At 41.6% G+C, this 16,813-nt stretch overlaps 1 protein-coding gene across 5 annotated transcripts in view; it reads right to left on the bottom strand.

The window, feature by feature from the left end:
- The window catches only part of EFL1 (elongation factor like GTPase 1), a 104,939-nt gene that overhangs the window by 17,996 nt on the left and 70,130 nt on the right, over positions 1–16,813 (bottom strand). For all 5 annotated transcript variants that reach the window (XM_036932043.2, XM_036932038.2, XM_057494754.1 and 2 more), the window contains 2 exons: positions 14,555–14,702; positions 8,323–9,305 (listed from right to left, as the gene is read on the bottom strand). In XM_036932043.2, coding sequence (XP_036787938.2) covers positions 8,323–9,305; positions 14,555–14,702 — 1,131 coding nt within the window. The remainder of the gene's footprint in view (positions 1–8,322; positions 9,306–14,554; positions 14,703–16,813) is intronic.

The following is a 16,813-nucleotide window of genomic DNA, read 5'->3' as shown; positions in this document are numbered from 1 at the left end:
TAAAGTTTTCCAAAAAATAGAAGAGGTGGGGATACTCCCAAACTCATTCTATGAAGCTAACATCACCCTAATACCAAAACCAGGCAAAGACACCACCAAAAAAAAAAACTACAGACCAATATCCCTGATGAACGTAGACGCAAAAATACTCAACAAAATTTTAGCAAACCAAATTAAAAAATACATCAAAAGGATCATACACCATGACCAAGTGGGATTCATCCCAGGGATGCAAGGATGGCACAACATTCGAAAGTCCATCAACATCATCCACCACATCAACAAAAAGAAAGACAAAAACCACATGATCATCTCCATAGATGCTGAAAAAGCATTTGACAAAGTTCAACATCCATTCATGATAAAAACTCTCAGCAAAATGGGAATAGAGGGCAAGTACCTCAACATAATAAAGGCCATCTATGAAAAACCCACAGCCAACATTATATTGAACAGCGAGAAGCTGAAAGCATTTCCACTGAGATCGGGAACTAGACAGGGATGCCCACTCTCCCCACTGTTATTTAACATAGTACTGGAGGTCCTAGCCACGGCAACCAGACAAAACAAAAAAATACAAGGAATCCAGATTGGTAAAGAAGAAGTTAAACTGTCACTATTTGCAGATGACATGATACTGTACATAAAAAACCCTAAAGACTCCACCGCAGAACTACTAGAACTGATATCGGAATACAGCAAAGTTGCAGGATACAAAATCAACACACAGAAATCTGTGGCTTTGCTACACACCAACAATGAACCAACAGAAAGAGAAATCAGGAAAACAACTCCATTCACAATTGCATCAAAAAAAATAAAATACCTAGGAATAAACCTAACCAAGGAAGTGAAAGACTTATACTCTGAAAACTACAAGTCACTCTTAAGAGAAATTAAAGGGGACACTAACAGATGGAAACTCATCCCATGCACGTGGCTAGGAAGAATTAATATCGTTAAAATGGCCATCCTGCCCAAAGCAATATACAGATTTGATGCAATCCCTATCAAACTACCAGCAACATTCTTCAATGAACTGGAACAAATAATTCAAAAATTCATATGGAACCACCAAAGACCCCAAATAGTCAAAGCAATCCTGAGAAAGAAGAATAAAGTAGGGGGGATCTCACTCCCCAACTTCAAGCTCTACTATAAAGCCATAGTAATCAAGACAATTTGGTACTGGCACAAGAACAGAACCACAGACCAACGGAACAGACTAGACAATCCAGACATTAACCCAGACATATATGGTCAATTAATATTTGATAAAGGAGCCATGGACATACAATGGCGAAATGACAGTCTCTTCAACAGGTGGTGCTGGCAAAACTGGACAGCTACATGTAGGAGAATGAAACTGGACCATAGTCTAACCCCATATACAAAAGTAAACTCAAAATGGATCAAAGACCTGAATGTAAGCCATGAAACCATTAAACTCTTGGAAGAAAACATAGGCAAAAACCTCTTAGACATAAACATGAGTGACCTCTTCTTGAACATATCTCCCCGGGCAAGGAAAACAACAGTAAAAATGAACAAGTGGGACTATATTAAGCTGAAAAGCTTCTGTACAGCAAAAGACACCATCAGTAGAACAAAAAGGAACCTACAGTATGGGAGAATATACTTGAAAATGACAGATCTGATAAAGGCTTGACGTCCAGAATATATAAAGAGCTCACACGCCTCAACAAACAAAACACAAATAACCCAATTAAAAAATGGGCAGAGGAACTGAACAGACAGTTCTCCAAAAAAGAAATACAGATGGCCAACAGACACATGAAAAGATGCTCCACATCGCTAATTATCAGAGAAATGCAAATTAAAACTACAATGAGGTATCACCTTACACCAGTAAGGATGGCTGCCATCCAAAAGACAAACAACAACAAATGTTGGCGAGGCTGTGGAGAAAGGGGAACCCTCCTACACTGCTGGTGGGAATGTAAATTAGTTCAACCATTGTGGAAAGCAGTATGGAGGTACATCAAAATGCTCAAAACAGACTTACCATTTGACCCAGGAATTGCACTCCTAGGAATTTACCCTAAGAATGCAGCAATCAAGTTTGAGAAAGACCGATGCACCCCTATGTTTATCGCAGCACTATTTACAATAGCCAAGAATTGGAAGCAACCTAAATGTCCATCGATAGATGAATGGATAAAGAAGACGTGGTACATATACACAATGGAATACTACTCAGCCATAAGAAAAGGGCAAATCCTACCATTTGCAGCAACATGGATGGAGCTGGAGGGTATTATGCTCAGTGAAACAAGCCAAGCGGAGAAAGAGAAATACCAAATGATTTCACTTATCTGTGGAGTATAAGAACAAAGGAAAAACTGAAGGAACAAAACAGCAGCAGAATCACAGAACTCAAGAATAGACTAACAGGTACCAAAGGGAAAGGGATGGGGGAGGATGGGTGGGTAGGGATGGATTAAGGGGGGGAGAAAAATGGGGGTATTAAGATTAGCATGCATGGGGGCGTGGGAGAAAGGGGAGGGCTGTACAGCACAGAGAAGACAAGTAGTGATTCTACAACATTTTGCTACGCTGATGGACAGTGACTGTAAAGGAGTATATAGGGGGACCTGGTATAGGGGAGAGCCTAGTAAACAAAGTATTCATCATGTAAGTGTAGATTAATGATAAAAAAAAAAAAAAAAGCAGTTCCTGTGTGGTGACCTCCAATGAGTTCTACACAATGATATAAAGGGCATATAAAAGTGAAGGCAAAAGGTCTGTCTGTGTTTATACAGAGGATCAAAGCCTAATTGGGCTACCCCGAAAATGAACTAAGACACGATATGAAAGAGAACTTCCAACATCTGCACTCTCGGGAAGACTCATGCCAGAAGATGATCATCAAAAAACCCCAACAAAGATCCACGCACTGCTACAGCTGTAGATGCACTCATCCCACCCGTTCCTGGACTTGCCATGGGAATGAGGAAAGAGATATCTAAGCTGGCCTGTGTATACAGTAAAACAACAAATTTGACTGGATCTATACTGTTGGAACTCAACCAAGAATTAGGAGAAGTGCAAATTGTAGCGCTCCAAAATCTTACAACCACAGACTATTTACTGTTAAAAGAACATATGGGATGTGAACAGTCCCCAGGAATGGGTTGATTTAATTTATCTGAATTCTCTCAGACTGTTCAAGTTCAGTTGGACAATATCCACCATATCATAGATAAGTTTTCACAAATGCCTAAGGTGCCTAACTGGTTTTCTTGGTTTCACTGGAGATGGCTGGTAATTACAGGTATGCTTTGGTTATGTAACTATACTCCTATTATGTTAATGTGCGCGCACAATTTAATTAGTAGTTTAAAACCTATCCATGCTGAAGTTACTCTACAAGAAGATATGTCAAAGAAATAATCAATCTTCCCAGGTTTTCTTCCGCCTGCTACTTCTATAGCTTTTCTTCTTCCTACCTAATTACAACCCTTAAATAGAATTCATGCCACATATCGAATTTACCAAGTATCATAATTCTTCCAAGTGGTAAAGACACCTCAAGACAAATGCTGGGCATAGAAGCCACAGGGCATAAATATGCAAAGAAGTAAAAAGCTAACCTTTTCAAACAATAAGGCTTCTCTCTCGCTTACCAACTTAACATTTCCCTGTATGGCCCCGGAAGATGACTGGTTAGCCAGAGACGGGTAAGATTCCTCAAGGGAGGAACAACCTAAGACAGGCACAGTCGCAGGGGGGCCATCAGGTGAGAAATTGGGGATCAACAGAGGTGAGGCTTAGAACCTCACCCCCCCTGTTCTGAGAGAAATCTTCTGCATCCGTGGATGTTTTATTGCCCTTGTCTAGCTTGGATTAACACATAGTCTACAGGCACACACCTGATCATCTACATTTGCTCTCTTACAACACTAAACTATGTTTTCTACCTTTATCTCGTATCTACCTACCACTTCAGCATTTTATTAAAAATAAGAATAATAAAGAGAGAAATGTGGTATCCACATATAAATCAAGTATAAAAATCAAATGAATATTCATATTTGAACTGTTTAGAGTTCATAATGCATGAACAAAACCGAAAGCTTCTGTGATGACTGCCCTTGTAATGTTTACCGTGTAACTTATTCACTATGTAAGAATTTGTTCTCCATGTAAGAACTTGTTTGTTATGCCTCAGAAGATTGGAGACTGACGAAAATTAGGCTTGGGGTGGATTAATGATTGTGCATTGAGTATTGACCCCCCTATACAGAAATTTATTGTGGTTAACAACTATTTGATCAATAAATATGAGAGATGCCCTCACAAAAAAAAATATATATATATATATATAAACACACTTCCAATTGTAAAATAAATAAGTAACCGGGATGTAATGTATAGCATAAGGAATATAGTCAAAATATTGTAACAACTTGGTATGGTGATAGCTGGTACCTAGAATTATCATGTATATAAATGTTGAATCACTGTGTTGTACACCTGAAACTAATGTAATACTGTGTGTCAACTACCCTTCAATAAAAAATAATTATCCAGAAAAAAAAAAAAAGATTCGGGCAAGACGATCAAACCAAATGGACACAAAGCTGGCAGGATGGTAAGGACCGCGACAGAATCAGGATAACTAGGTAAGGACCCGAATTTACCAAGACACAAGCCGGCGAGGGTAAACACAGAGTTGCACAGTTGGGGCCAACCAAGCGTCCAGGGCTGCAGAGGTAAAGCTGACCAGCAGTTCCCATGAAACCTGCCAGGAGGGGTCTGCTTACATCAGCAGTGGCTCAGTGTTTTAGTACAAAGGAAGCCGATTTCAATAGTTGCTGAACTCAAAATTACTATATCCATCAAAGTCCATTTAATTTCTCATAAAATTTCACTGGAAAACTATTTATTCATTAAATTCAACTGTATCTTACTTTCTAATTGTTTCACATAATTAAGCTTTGTCACCTTGGCTCAGCTTTCAAAGCAGGAGTCATGCTAGAAAATACAGCTCAATGAAGTTTTGTTGAATTTGAAATGCAAAAACAACCTCAAGGAAGGAGTAAGAAAAGTTTTTTAAAAGTAAACAGTGATACTTACTAAGAATATTTCTGATATCTTAAGGCACAAACTTTCTAAGAATGCAAGCATCTACCCTGACCTGTAAACAGGGAAGGATAATTACAACCATCACAGGGTGATCCCAAAGGTAATGCCAGCAGAGAAAGTGGTTTTTTATGTGTGATGCTCTTGTCAAAGATAAGAACAATGAAGGGCAAGAATGAAAGGAGGTAACAGGTTGCAAGAAACATGAAGAGACACCTTACTAGTCACATGAAAATCAATAACGCAAACAGATGCTGATGCCCGTTCGAGCCCACTACCAGTTCTCATGGGTGAACAGTAACAGCAGAACTCCTTCAGGAAGGTAGGGCTTACAAGGAAAGGTGGTCATTTTCCTGGGATTATTTCCCCATACAAAATGATTCTGAGATGACTGTTTGGCTACAAAATTCCCCATTTTGACACCAGAAATTTTACCCATTTATAGGAGTTCTTGTTTTAACAATCTGGGTAGAAAGAACTAAGTCTTAAAAAGAGGCTCAGGAAACTCATGTTGCTGCACAAAACCCCGAACTTTGCCTTCTTACTGGTCTTGTGCCAGTTCCTGGGGAATGAAGGCAACGGTCCGTAAGGCTGAAGTTGCAGGTCTCTGACTAGCCAGGCAGGAGGCGAAGGCTTAGGAACACAGAGGCCTCATTTCTCTTTCTGGTGGAAGGTGGTTTAGAAAGAAAAAGGAAGCACATGTGAACAGCTGACCGACGTGCTAAACCTTGGGTACCAGACACAAGCTACCATTACTCCCTCAAGAGCAATGTGTGAGCGGGCTTAGGAGGAGATCCTCCAGTCTACGCAAGAGGACTTCAAACCAGTCCAGGAAAACCAGAACCAAATGCGGCCCAGACCAAACCTCGACGGGCCTCTCTGGGAGGCAGTGGCTGTGGCAGCCACTCCGGCCGGGCTCTAGACACGTGTAAGGCCGGCCAGACAGCGGTACAGAGCCCGGATCCTGACCCATCCACACACACCCAGCTGCCGCCCCACAGGCTCGGGGAGGCCCAGCACTGGGATCTGTACCTGGACAGGAGAGGCAGACACTGGTTTTGCTCCTGAGAGAGAAGAGCGCAAATAGCTCTGAAGGTCAGGGTGTGCATCTCTTCCTAGAAAGTTCCAGAACAGCCTGAAGGCTGGGTTAAGAGTGCCAGGATAAAGATAAAAGGGAAGGATGTCAAGTGATATTCTGAGGGATTATCTTAGGGCTGCATGGTTCCATGAAGGGTCCCGGCACTGATTTCCTAACAGAAATGAGAAAATGGATATAGAGAGTTGACCCAATTAAGGAGACTCCACAGTCCACTAGGAATTTCAGTCTAATAAATACCAGCAGCTGATTCTGGCTTCACGTGCTGTGCTGAGAATTTGTCTCCTCAGACAGCAACGGACAAATGCCACTCCGAGTGGGTAATGTGGGGGAGTCCAAGGGAGGGGAAAGGTCAGGCACAGACCCGTATGGCCCCTGAACCTTAGGAAGGGCCGTTTGAAACACACAAAGGAAAACGAACACAACAAGCTTTGGCATAGCAACCCTGTGATAAGATTCCTTTCGGGAATAACAAGAGCCTGAAACACCACGAGTGACCCCAGTGGAGAAGGAGGAGAGATCCTCCCCACACGACATCCAACAGCAGCTCCACAACAAATCTGCTGGGTCACGGGAGGCACACTGCCCATCTCCCAGCCCATCCTTACGAGCACAGGCACAGCAGGTGGGAGATGGAGTGACCAACGACGTGTGCAGGAGCAGCATGCCCGGGACGCAGAAGCCAGAGCAAGCTGAGCCTGCAAAATACAAGCGCTAAGGACAACAGAAAGGGTCTTTTCCACTAGTGTCACAGTACGGATGAGGCATGCCTTACAGCCACGAGAGGCCGGCGCGCTGGTGACAGCGGACAGCAGGACGCAGAGTTCCAGAGACCTGTGTCCTCCCGTCCCTCCTCAGTCAGGAGAATGGGAAACAAGCTGTGGCAAAGGAGAACATGACAGAGATGAAGGAAGTTCAGGGCGCAGAGAAGGCAGTAGGCACGTCGTGCTTGGCCTTCCTAAGTGAGCTCAGGTGTCCAGGACCAGAATTCTCACAGTCCTAAAGAAACTGCCCTTTGGGGAACTATGGATAGCAGGGTAGCTGCCAAACTTCAAGTAAAAGGTAAATAATAAATGAACTTGTTGCGAATAAAAACACTGGATTCCATAAACTACAGACTAGAAAGCCGTAAGCTCACTTCCTGCAGAATTTTAAGAAAATACTATGAAGATTTGCACATATTTGTTCAAGTAGGAGGTAACAAGCCTTTGGAGGGGGTATGGGCTTTTTGTCCATCTGTACGTATTTGTTCTGCTAATACAGTTAAGTTGATAATTAGGGGTATACTGCAGGTATAAAGGTCTCTTAATTACATCAAAACATACGATTCACTGCTCGTTTTCATTTCTCACAGAAGAAAAGGACACATGAAGAAAATGAAAAAGGAATCAATGTGTTAAGACTGAGGTGTTTAGACTTTTTTCTTGACATCAAAAAAAACCCTTCCTTTACTATTGTTTTAGTGTTTATATGAATCATTACCTTCTTTTTTGTAAATGAAGAAACTACGTCTCATTTTGAAGTACTATGTGCAAAAGCCAAAACAGCCACTAAGTGCCAGGGCTCCGTGCCTCCTGGGGACCCCGAGGACCTTCCCCTGAAGATCAGCAGGCTTTGCTAGACCGGTCAGCAGTGAGAAGGCCCCGGATTATTTTCTTCTTCAAAAGGGACCCAGAATTCACAGAAACCCTTTCGTGTCAGGAGTACAAGAGTGTCGCCTTGCTATCTGATCTTTTCAGAATGACTCTGCCACCAGGACTGAGGTGGTCACTCACTTGGGAAAACAATGTGGCCCAGGTCTGGATGGCAACACGTACGGGCAGTTAAAACTCACCGACCAAACCTCTAATTCAGAAAAGGCTTTCTACTTATTGCAAAAGAAAAGGTCTTTAGGAGTCAAGTTTCTTCCCCCATCAAAGTTTTAAGTTTTAATATTTAAGGTCTCTGGCTTTCAGAGAGAGATCTTAGCTCCTTAGTAAATTAGATGATGATGATGTAGCTCTGCAAAAAAGCCAGTACATGAGTGTAGGTGTTAGGTACTGTGCTGGGTGCACAGGCACGTAAGGTCTGGCCTAGGGGGCTTTCCCGCTGTTCGGGGCATTTTCCCGGCCTTTCCTTACCGAGAACGTCGCTGGTGGCCATGATGTCACATGTGTACATAGCTGCCATGAGACGCTGAGGCTTCACCTGCAGTGCGTGGCGACACGCTTCCTTCATGGTGGCGATCAGCTGCCCCGACAAGGGGCCGTAGCAGTCGGCGAGGGCAGCTTCTCCCTTCTGGGGAGCCCTCCTCTCCCCGGGCTCAGAGCGGCCATCTTGTAGCTCCTGGATTTCAGCTCTACCAGAACAGGCGTCAGCGTCCTCCTGGCCCTCTTTCACCAGATCACTTTGCTCTTGATGCCGTTCCTCACTTGCTCCTTGTTCCTCCAGTTTACTTAGGTCCCACTTCTCCAGAACGAAGCAGACACCCATGAGGGGCTCCTCACACATAGGGCCGGCGAGGGCTGCGAGCTGGAAGCCGCTCACCACGCTATTGCCCAAGTCCCGGTACCTACTGGCTTCTGCTGAAGCTTTGCTGGTTAGGCCTGTCCACACGGAGTTCTGAGAATCCTCACTTTTATTCACTAGTATGTTCGGCCCACATTTTCTTGGGCCAAATGACCAGATTTGGTCCACAGTGTTCCTCCATTTTCTCCCTGTGAGGTGTTGTTCTAGTTTTCCTTTGAATTCCCCAATTTTCTCTTGCATCTTCTGGTGAAACATCCGAGTATTTTTGCCCTCATTCAAGGAGGATGTGAACTGCTCCATAGCCCGAATCAAATCACTATTTTCTTCCAGAAGCTGAGTGACTTCTTCAGGAAGGGGCACAGCTCGGACGCTGAGCGTGGCGAGTTTATTGGGAGTTGTCATGGTGATGAGCCCGTCAGAGTCAACTTGGACCCCTTCGGGAATTTTGCTTTGATCTTCTTTTGTTTGGTGTATAACAGCAACTTTTTGTTGTCTGCCTATTTCTTCATTGACCATGTCAACTTTCGGGGGTTTTGTGATTGTTTCTCTGAATGGAATAATGGGTTCAGAAACACTGATTTCCATCTTAGCAAACCTACGGGCAAATTCACGAGAAAGAGCAAAGGTTACAGTCAAAACAGCATCAAAACTCCCATGCAGAAATACAGTTTATGACTGTGGCAGATCGGTCCTTTACATTGTGTCAACTTAAACCGCTTTCATGTCCGATTAAAAAGACTGCCTCCAATGGGAATGCACCTTCAGGGAGTTCTCTGCATGTATTAGAATTTCACTGCTTGGACTACTCTCAAAACAAAACAAAACAAAACACCTGTTTAGATAATGTTTAGAGTGGAAAAATAAACATATTAATATTAGGATTGGACATATGAATTCTTAAAATAATATTTAAGAATCTGGAAAAGAAGAGCTCAATGACTATAACTCTATAACAGACAAAGACTCATGTAACTCTGGGCCATCAGCCCTGACAGCGCATCTGGCTCTGATAACGGGACTCATGGCAAGGCCGGCGTGGCCTGGGAGTCTGTCTAGAGCAGCACCTTCCTCGGGAACTTTCTGCAGCGCTGGTCGCATTCTCCTCCTGCTCTGCGATTACTGAGCACCCGAAATGTGGTCAGCAGAACTGGGGAAATAATTTTTTAATTCTATTCAATATGTAGCTCCTGAGCATTTGAAATGTGGCTAGTGTGACTGAGGAACTGAGCTTTTGATTTTATTTAACTTTAAAATAGCCACACATGGCTAGTGGATACTGTATTGGACAGCACAGGTCTTGAATCTCAGTCGGGCACCAAGTTCAGGAAGCCCTTTTCACACGTTATCAAGTTTAATTTCATGTTGCATTTTCTTCCAAATGAGTTGTATTTACAGACGGTGGATTCTGGAGACTGGCATGGATGGATTCTGATGATGATGAAACCACATAATCTCTCTCTCTTATTTTCTGTCTACCTCACTCCCAGGTAATGTTTAAGTCTGGGTCTGGTCTGTGCCTGCTACTGTCAATGCGGGGTGTGGGTGTGGGGTGTGTGTGTGTGTGTGTACATGTATATAGTATATTAATTCTGGGATCCTAGTTCAAGCATTACCTTCAGCAATGTTATTAAATAAGGGAACTAGATGTTAAAAGTAAAAGTTTCTGAAACGCTTACATTTGATAATAGATTTGTTTTTGCTGTCTACATCCCATAGGTGTGGGCAGGTATTTGGTGTATCTGATTTTATAATTTTTGATAATCCAAAAACTCAATAAATGGATGGTTTTCTAAAAATAATGTTACCAAAATTGATTTTAGGATGTAGAAACTTAATAGACATAATGTGTGGAAGAAAATTAAAATGCTGTAGGAAAAAAAAGTGTTTCCAAGACAGGTTTTAGTTTTGTCAGGTGTTTTCACTTTCAAGGATTAGCTTCTTTCATTATATATTGCTGCAGATATACAAGTGAGATGTCTACCTGCCCTTGTATTAATTCAAAATTACTTTGACACCTAAAGCCTAACAAAGACAGCATAATAGACAAAAGTGTAGTTCAATCTTACCCAAGAATTCAGATAAACCTAAGATAACAATGAAAAAAAACCAGATATGTATTTTTAAACTAATCACTTACTATGTTCAAGGCACTCTGCTAAGTGTTTTACATATATGCCTTCTTCAGTAGGTATATTATTATATTCATTTTGAATCCTCATTTTGTAGATAAGAAAGATTAAATAACTTCTTCAAAGTCATATGGATAGTAAGTGGAGAAGCTAGGATTCAAATCTAGATCTGACCTCAGAATCCATACTCTATAATCTGCTTCATGCTATACTGAAAAATAAAATTAAACAGTGTATTAAAAAAGTACTTCACACTAAGTCATTTTCCTCATAGGTTATAAAATTGATTTGTATTTGGAGATCTATTAAAATAATACATCACATAAAAATGCCAAAGTAATCGATATCACTATTTTAAAAGATACTAAATTGCTGTTCAGTAACATCTAATATCCATTACTGGTCTTAAAAAAAGAATAACACCTAGAAATCTTGGGAATAGGCAAATATGTTTTAAATTATCACTATTTAGAGAAAACACATTCATGTATTTAGAACACTGAAGATCAACTTCACAGCTACGCAAACTGAGAGTGGATGTGTTTGTGCCGTCATCCTCGCATCACATGGTTAAAGGGCTGTGAGCCTCACTGGTCCGAAGCAGTCTCCTGGAGTCGTTACTTATCAACAGTGCAAGCCACTCCCCACCATGAAGTGGAGGTACATGTGTGGTCGTCACACCTGCAAAGCCCCTTGGGGCAAAGGTCCTTTAAATTCTCACTGTGCAGAGTCTATCCTGACTTCAGAAAGAGCATGGTCAGCCCAGACTACCAGGCAATTTCCTGTGGCTTCCTGACCTGTCTGATCATTACTCCCTTGAGATGGGGACGCTAAGAACTCTGACAGTTTCTCTGGCCTGGAGATGCCACATAATCAATCTCCTTACCTCCCGCACCTGTACATAATGCACTCTGAAAAATGTATGTGAGAGTGAAAAAAGAAGCGTATATACTAGACGGCAAGTTCTGTCCTATGAGAGCTAAAAGAACTTTAGAATATTACTCATGTTCTTAACAATTTAAGGAGATTCCCTTCTGCTTCCAGTTTGCTAAGAGTTTTGATCATGTGTGAATGTTGAATTTTACCAAATGCTTTTCCTTTTTCCATTGGGATGATTTCTTTCCTTTTTTCTATTAACCTGGTAAATTAATACTGATTGATATTTTTCAAGTTATTCCAACTTTAAATTCCTTTGATAGAGGACTATCACATTTTCTGTTTCTTCTGGGGTCATACTTTTCTAGGAGTTTGTCTATTTCCTTTCAAATTTATTGGTATAACCATGCATAATGTTCTCTTCCATTTCTCGGCCCAGGACAAGGTGCCCAGCACCCAATTCATTACAGGGCTCTCAACTCCTCTGGGGCACTGGGGCACTTGAGGACGCCATGGCCTTCTGTCAGCACCAGCTGACTCAGGGCTCCAGAACAGCACAGAGCATGAAACCCTGCCCGACCGGGTCTGCCCACCATCATCTCCCACCCTGGGTCTAGCTGACTTCCCTGCCACTGACCCTGAAAGTGGAGCAGGGGGGCTGCCCACCCCGTGGGCTCCAGGCCACTTCTCTGAGCCCTGCCAGAGAGCACGGAGTACCGAGCTTGAGCCTGAGGCTACCTCTCCCCCTACCAGGACCCAGTGCAAAGGAAACTGTTCTTGCTCTGTCTTTAAGGAGGTGTCATCACTTTTAGAAACTGGAATTTTTTGGAAAAGCAGTGAATAATAAGCACTTCAGAATTTATAAAGTGTATCATTCAAGCATTATATATTTTTGAAAAGCAAATGTTGTTGCTTTTATTATCCTCATTCAATGTAAGTCAAAGTTATTTCTAGGTATTTAGATATGGATAGTTTCTAAAAAGGTTTACATAGAATGGTTTCCAAATAACACAGTAGTATTATTAAAATATTTATGAAGATATTTTAATGCCCTGCTAAGGGCATGTTTCTAGAAAACCAATTTCTCTATCATGTAGATTTTTTCTTCTGAGATTAAAAGTACTCCTAATTAAAATGATGAGATTATGACAAAAATGAGATAAAAACAAAAAAAGACTAAACAAAGATACAAATAAGTAATTCAATTAAAATCAGCTTTAGGTTTATGGGAAGAAAATTACTGAAATATAATTCTAAGTACCAAAAAGCATTACTTTAGAAGGGAGTTAATGGCCTGAGAAATCTAAGGTTATTTAACATGGATTTTAATTTGGTAGCAAAGAACATGAAAAGCGAGAACATAATTTAGTTCAAAGATCACCCCCAAATAATAAAATGCTTCAATGGTTCTAATATTTTAAAAACCCTTTGAGAATTATTGTTTTAAAACACATCACATATTCTGAGATATCCGAGCAGTAGTATTCTCTAACAAACATTAGAACCTTCAGAAACTCCAAGCAAATGGTAACAAACGTGGAAGAAACGGAACACGTACCTTCCAACTTCGTACTAATTATGGCTATAAACGCACGTGAAGGAGGAAGAGGCCACGGGGCCACTGCGAACTGGGGAGCGGGGATGTGAGCACCTGGGCCAGCAGCCACCGCCGGTCGCCCCGCGGGTGGGTGGCAGTGGCTGCCTACACCGCTACACCCCCGACCTCACTGGGTCGTTACAAGGATTGAATGAGACAAGCAGTGTCCAACGAAGAGACTGGCATTTAATATCTAGTATACGACTACAGTGATTTATAATTATTTCATTATGACTACTATAGTCAGAATATTTAGAAAGAAAAGAAAGGCCATTATGGGGCAATTTATCAAGGAAATAATCCAAATGGCTAATAAACACATAAAGGAAGTTTCAGTACTACTAATTCAATACTTACTAATGAGTAGGCACAGAAAAGGTCTATCTATAATTGATAAACACCTCTTATACGTCTTGCAGATTGGTGAAATTTAAAAAAAAATTATAATGTGCAGGGATGACAAAAGTTTGGCAGAAGAGACACTTCCAGATAACTTTTTGCTAGTTACGGTGTAGAAGGGAACATCCTCTCCTAAGGATAATACAGACCGTAAGCCTAGAACGTGCAGCACAGCGCCACCTCTGAGCCACGACACCGCTCCCAGCGGTTCTTCTAGGCTAAGTAACTAGAGCTGGGACTCAGGTTTCTGTATCTGAACATGCACAGGACAGACTAGGGGTTTATGAATCCAAATGTAATGGTGTTTATCTCTGCACAGTAACTGAATGATTCTTTCTATTCTTCTGTGTTGTCCTAATTGCTATAATAAATTTACATTATCTTAGGAATAAAGAGGAAAAATGTTATTTACAAGAAGTGATTTGGGATTCCTATTTTATGACAGGTACATATCGTAATAAATATAAAATTTTCCTGAAGGCTTAGATTGTAGAGGCCATATCAATAAGGAAGAAGCTTGTTGGAATTACAGCCTAAGTTTACAAAATACGATTCTGTCTCTTTGCCCTGATATGCTGTGTGTGTACTTAAAGTAAAATACATACATATGAAAATACTTTGACTCGAGCTAAAAATGGAAAGTTATTCAAGTACAGAAGTGAATGTTTTTTGTTAATTATAGAAATTAAATCTATAAACCAATACAGTAGCTGTTCATGTCTGAGCTGAGGGCATTTCATTTTTCTCCAAAAATAAATCACAGTCTAAGTTCAGCTGATTCAGGAAACTAAGACATCTCCTGATTGTGACACCATCGTTTCCCCACCTCCATCACCACCTGACCTTTCTTTCAAGTCGTCCAGGCATCGCTGAAGGTGGACTTCCCCCGCCGTGACTAAGACGTGCTCTCCAGTCTCCTGGATTAGAATCTGGACACAGGGGTCAGCTTGGTTTAACAGCTTCATTCCTTTAACAAGCTGAGGCATTTCACCTAGATTAACAAAATGAAATACTGATTAAATGCAATACAAGGAAAAATACAATGAAATAGATTCTTAAATAAAGGTTTTTCTTCCAAATAACACAGTGATGTGAAGAAAATTACCTTCTAGTAATTTATTTGTACAGGTGATAACGAACATGAAACGCCTGCAAGCTTGTCTCAGAGCTGATCTATGCCACTCACCAAACAGAAACCACCATCATTATACCTGAGACCCCGCCAAAATCTTACTACAAAGGCATATATTATGTGCCTAGAAATGCAGCAGAACGGTTCCCCAAATAGTACCTATAAAATCACCAATCAGCACAAGAAGCATTTAACATGACGTTCAACTCAAGGAACTGCAGCAGAGCCTCACACTTAAACAACTGTGGAGCTGACGGATGGAGGGACTGTGGGTCTGAGAGTAAACCTGCCCTCGGGTCGGCCCGCGACCCAGCGCCCTGACCCCGGGGACCTCTATGTTCGCCTCTGCTTGGGTATTTCACTGGGAATTGCTTTTTCCCTGCAGGTATCAGAAGCTGAGGGGACGGATGGGGCTTCTGATCCCCATCTCAGTTTTGGCTGTTTTTTCACCCTTTCTATATACTCAGCCACTACTACTCAGCCAAGGCAGGTTAGAGGGAGTCTCTGTTAGAACTTTAGTACAGACCTTGGCCTTGAAGGCATTTTTAAGATTTTTATGTGGTCTTATTTGACTTCCACCTCTGAAGGAGCAATTCCTCCAAACTTGGTTTTCAATATGCCAAACAACCAAAGCCACAGGAACTTTCTGCAACCAGTGGTTTTCAATATGTTACAGAAGTGGGTTATCCGTATTTATTCCATATCTATTTATTTTTGAAATCAAGCTTTTCTAATGATAACTAACACTTCATACTGCCTAATAATGTACCAGACAAGCAAGCACCTGTCACACATGGGTAGGGACAAGGAGTTCTCATTGAATACACAAGGGCTCACGCACAGCAACGCGGAGCTACGGAACTTGTTGGGATCACAGAGCCACTGGCTCTGAGCCTGTGGGCAGCTGGCCCCAGAGGCCCTGCTCCCTGATGGAGGCTGACCCTCCTGGGCTAGGCCAGTAGGAGCCACGAAGGGGATGCCGGGGCCCAGTGTGCACAGGTGGACGCACGTCCTCATTCCTTCCTTTTCAGCACACTGTAGTCCTCCTCTGCCTGATCCAGGGGAGTTACAGATATTACCTACTGCTTACTAACAGCCCTCACAGCGCCTGCAATGTGGTCTAAAAGGATTCGTGCAAGAAGACCACTGATAATACGAGTAACACAAGTACAAGGGAACCATAAACAGTAAATAAAAAAGATTTTCCTCAGCTCTTCATCAGCCAAATTATAAAGACAACAGCCGTCACCACTATAAGAACCTAGCAAATTCTTTAAAAAAAGGCATGCAGACTTAAGCTTGTCTCTTCACGATACAGGTGACAGTTTAATAAGCAAAAAAGAAAGCTTTTCAAATAAAATTTGAAATATGAAGACATTTTGATATTAGATGTTTACAATTGTTTACAATGATCATTTTGTGGCCAGTAACAACATAAACACTTCATCTATAAAACCTGTTAAAAATTTGGAAGCTAGTTTTCCTAACCTGTTTAAAAATATTCCAAATGAATAGTTCACTCAAGATATGAAAATTGACATCAAATTTTAATTATGTAAGAAAACTGAGATCAGGAAAAAAATTACATTTCATCAAAACTTCTGTGTAGCTGGTAAACGGGATGTAAAATGGATATTACAGTCTAGTGAAGGCAGCCAATGGTGCACCTTTTCCATTTGGACTATATAACTTTGTGGGGTGCCTTTTCCAGACAACATACATTAATGAAAATCAGGTGTTACAGCAAACAGAACTCAGAAACAGACCTCTGAATAGCCATTATAACAAGATGTTAAGATTTTCAAAAATAATGAAGCATTGTTTGGTAGCCACCCTCCCAGACGGCCCCAGTCATCCTTGCTCGATACCCACCCTGGGGTAGCAGCCCCCACAGGGCAGCAGGGCCTGAGCAACCGACAGGAGGCTGCAGGTCCCCAAGGCCTGAGACTGCCAGAGCTGGATCGCGAAAT

This window comes from Manis pentadactyla, chromosome 18 (assembly GCF_030020395.1).
Source record: "Manis pentadactyla isolate mManPen7 chromosome 18, mManPen7.hap1, whole genome shotgun sequence".
Lineage (NCBI taxonomy): Eukaryota > Metazoa > Chordata > Mammalia > Pholidota > Manidae > Manis > Manis pentadactyla.
Note: the sequence above shows the minus strand (reverse complement) of the source record. Positions and strands in the feature narration are given on the sequence as shown.